The sequence below is a fragment of the Arachis ipaensis genome, chromosome B03, assembly GCF_000816755.2.
Source record: "Arachis ipaensis cultivar K30076 chromosome B03, Araip1.1, whole genome shotgun sequence".
Lineage (NCBI taxonomy): Eukaryota > Viridiplantae > Streptophyta > Magnoliopsida > Fabales > Fabaceae > Arachis > Arachis ipaensis.
This window is the reverse complement of record NC_029787.2, coordinates 13112778-13113857: the sequence shown is the minus strand read 5'-3', so window position 1 is coordinate 13113857 and position 1080 is coordinate 13112778. Positions and strand designations below refer to the sequence as shown.

At 40.5% G+C, this 1080-nt stretch overlaps 1 protein-coding gene across 2 annotated transcripts in view; it reads right to left on the bottom strand.

The window, feature by feature from the left end:
* Positions 1-700, bottom strand: part of LOC107629681 (50S ribosomal protein L1, chloroplastic) — a 3720-nt gene extending 3020 nt beyond the window's left edge. Inside the window, exon 1 of one of the 2 annotated variants that reach the window (XM_016332523.1) lies at positions 245-700. In XM_016332523.1, the coding sequence (XP_016188009.1) occupies positions 245-610 (366 nt within the window). In that variant the 5' untranslated portion in view covers positions 611-700. The remainder of the gene's footprint in view (positions 1-244) is intronic. The other variant, XM_016332522.1, reaches the window with a different exon arrangement.

The following is a 1080-nucleotide window of genomic DNA, read 5'->3' as shown; positions in this document are numbered from 1 at the left end:
TCTAATTGACGGGCAATTTCAACTGAAAAGCAAATAAATTTCCCAAAAATATTGACAAATTCTACACAGAAGCAGCTAAGAATCATCGATAATCTATAACTTGCATTCACACAAGCAAGAATGAAACTATAAGGCACACATTTTCTCTCTATAACACGAAATTGAAAGCCTAACCGAATCGATGAAAAATGAGACGAATGGGAAAAAAATAAATAAAAAAAAAAGCGGAGAATTTGCACATTACCCTGTCCCTCTTGAGAGGCAATGCAGCCTTTCCCTTCTTAGGCTTGGTAGTGGTGACCGGTGTGGCGGTGGCAGAGCCATCAGAGGCTTGAGCTCCGTCGACCTCGTCGGTGTCGTCGACGGTCTCCGCTACCTCGACCTCGGCAGCCAAAGCGGCGAGAACAGCGGAGAAAGGCTCCCTGTGGAAGGTAACATGGAGCCACCTTGTAGGAGGCTTGGAAAGAAGAGGGGAGAAGGAAGAGGAAGAAGAAGAAGAGGGGGAGAAGGTTCTAGAAGAAGGCCTAGGAAGGAAGAAGCGGAGAGAAGGAGAAAGGTCTTGAGGGTGGGCGAGCATGAGGGAGGAAGGAGGGGCGCAGGTTGAAGCCATGGATGGTGTTTGATGAAATTGCAGAGAGAAAATAGAGATAGCTTTGTGTTATCCAATGAAATGAAATACTATGAGGGAGGCACCTAAGATAAGATGTGCCCTATCCTCTACGGACTGCCGCGTGTTTATTTTTTTTGGGTGCTAGTCATTTTTTCTGAGAAAATGCAAAAATAAAGGTCTAATTTTAAGCTAGTATGATTCACACAAAAATTACTATGTGTAAATTTAGGTACAGTCAACTTTATCAAAAGTTGATAACTGAGAGCTGTTAAATCATTTGACCGATTTGACTAAATTTTTATCTAACGACTCTCAACTATTAATTTTACCTGAAGTCAACTGCACCTAAGGTTTCACCAAATTACTAACTTGGATTCTAATCAATTCACTTGTCACTTAGGTAAATATTAAGTATTTAAATCATGTATGTAGTAATTTTTAGTTATTTACAATATTTTTTAACTCGACAA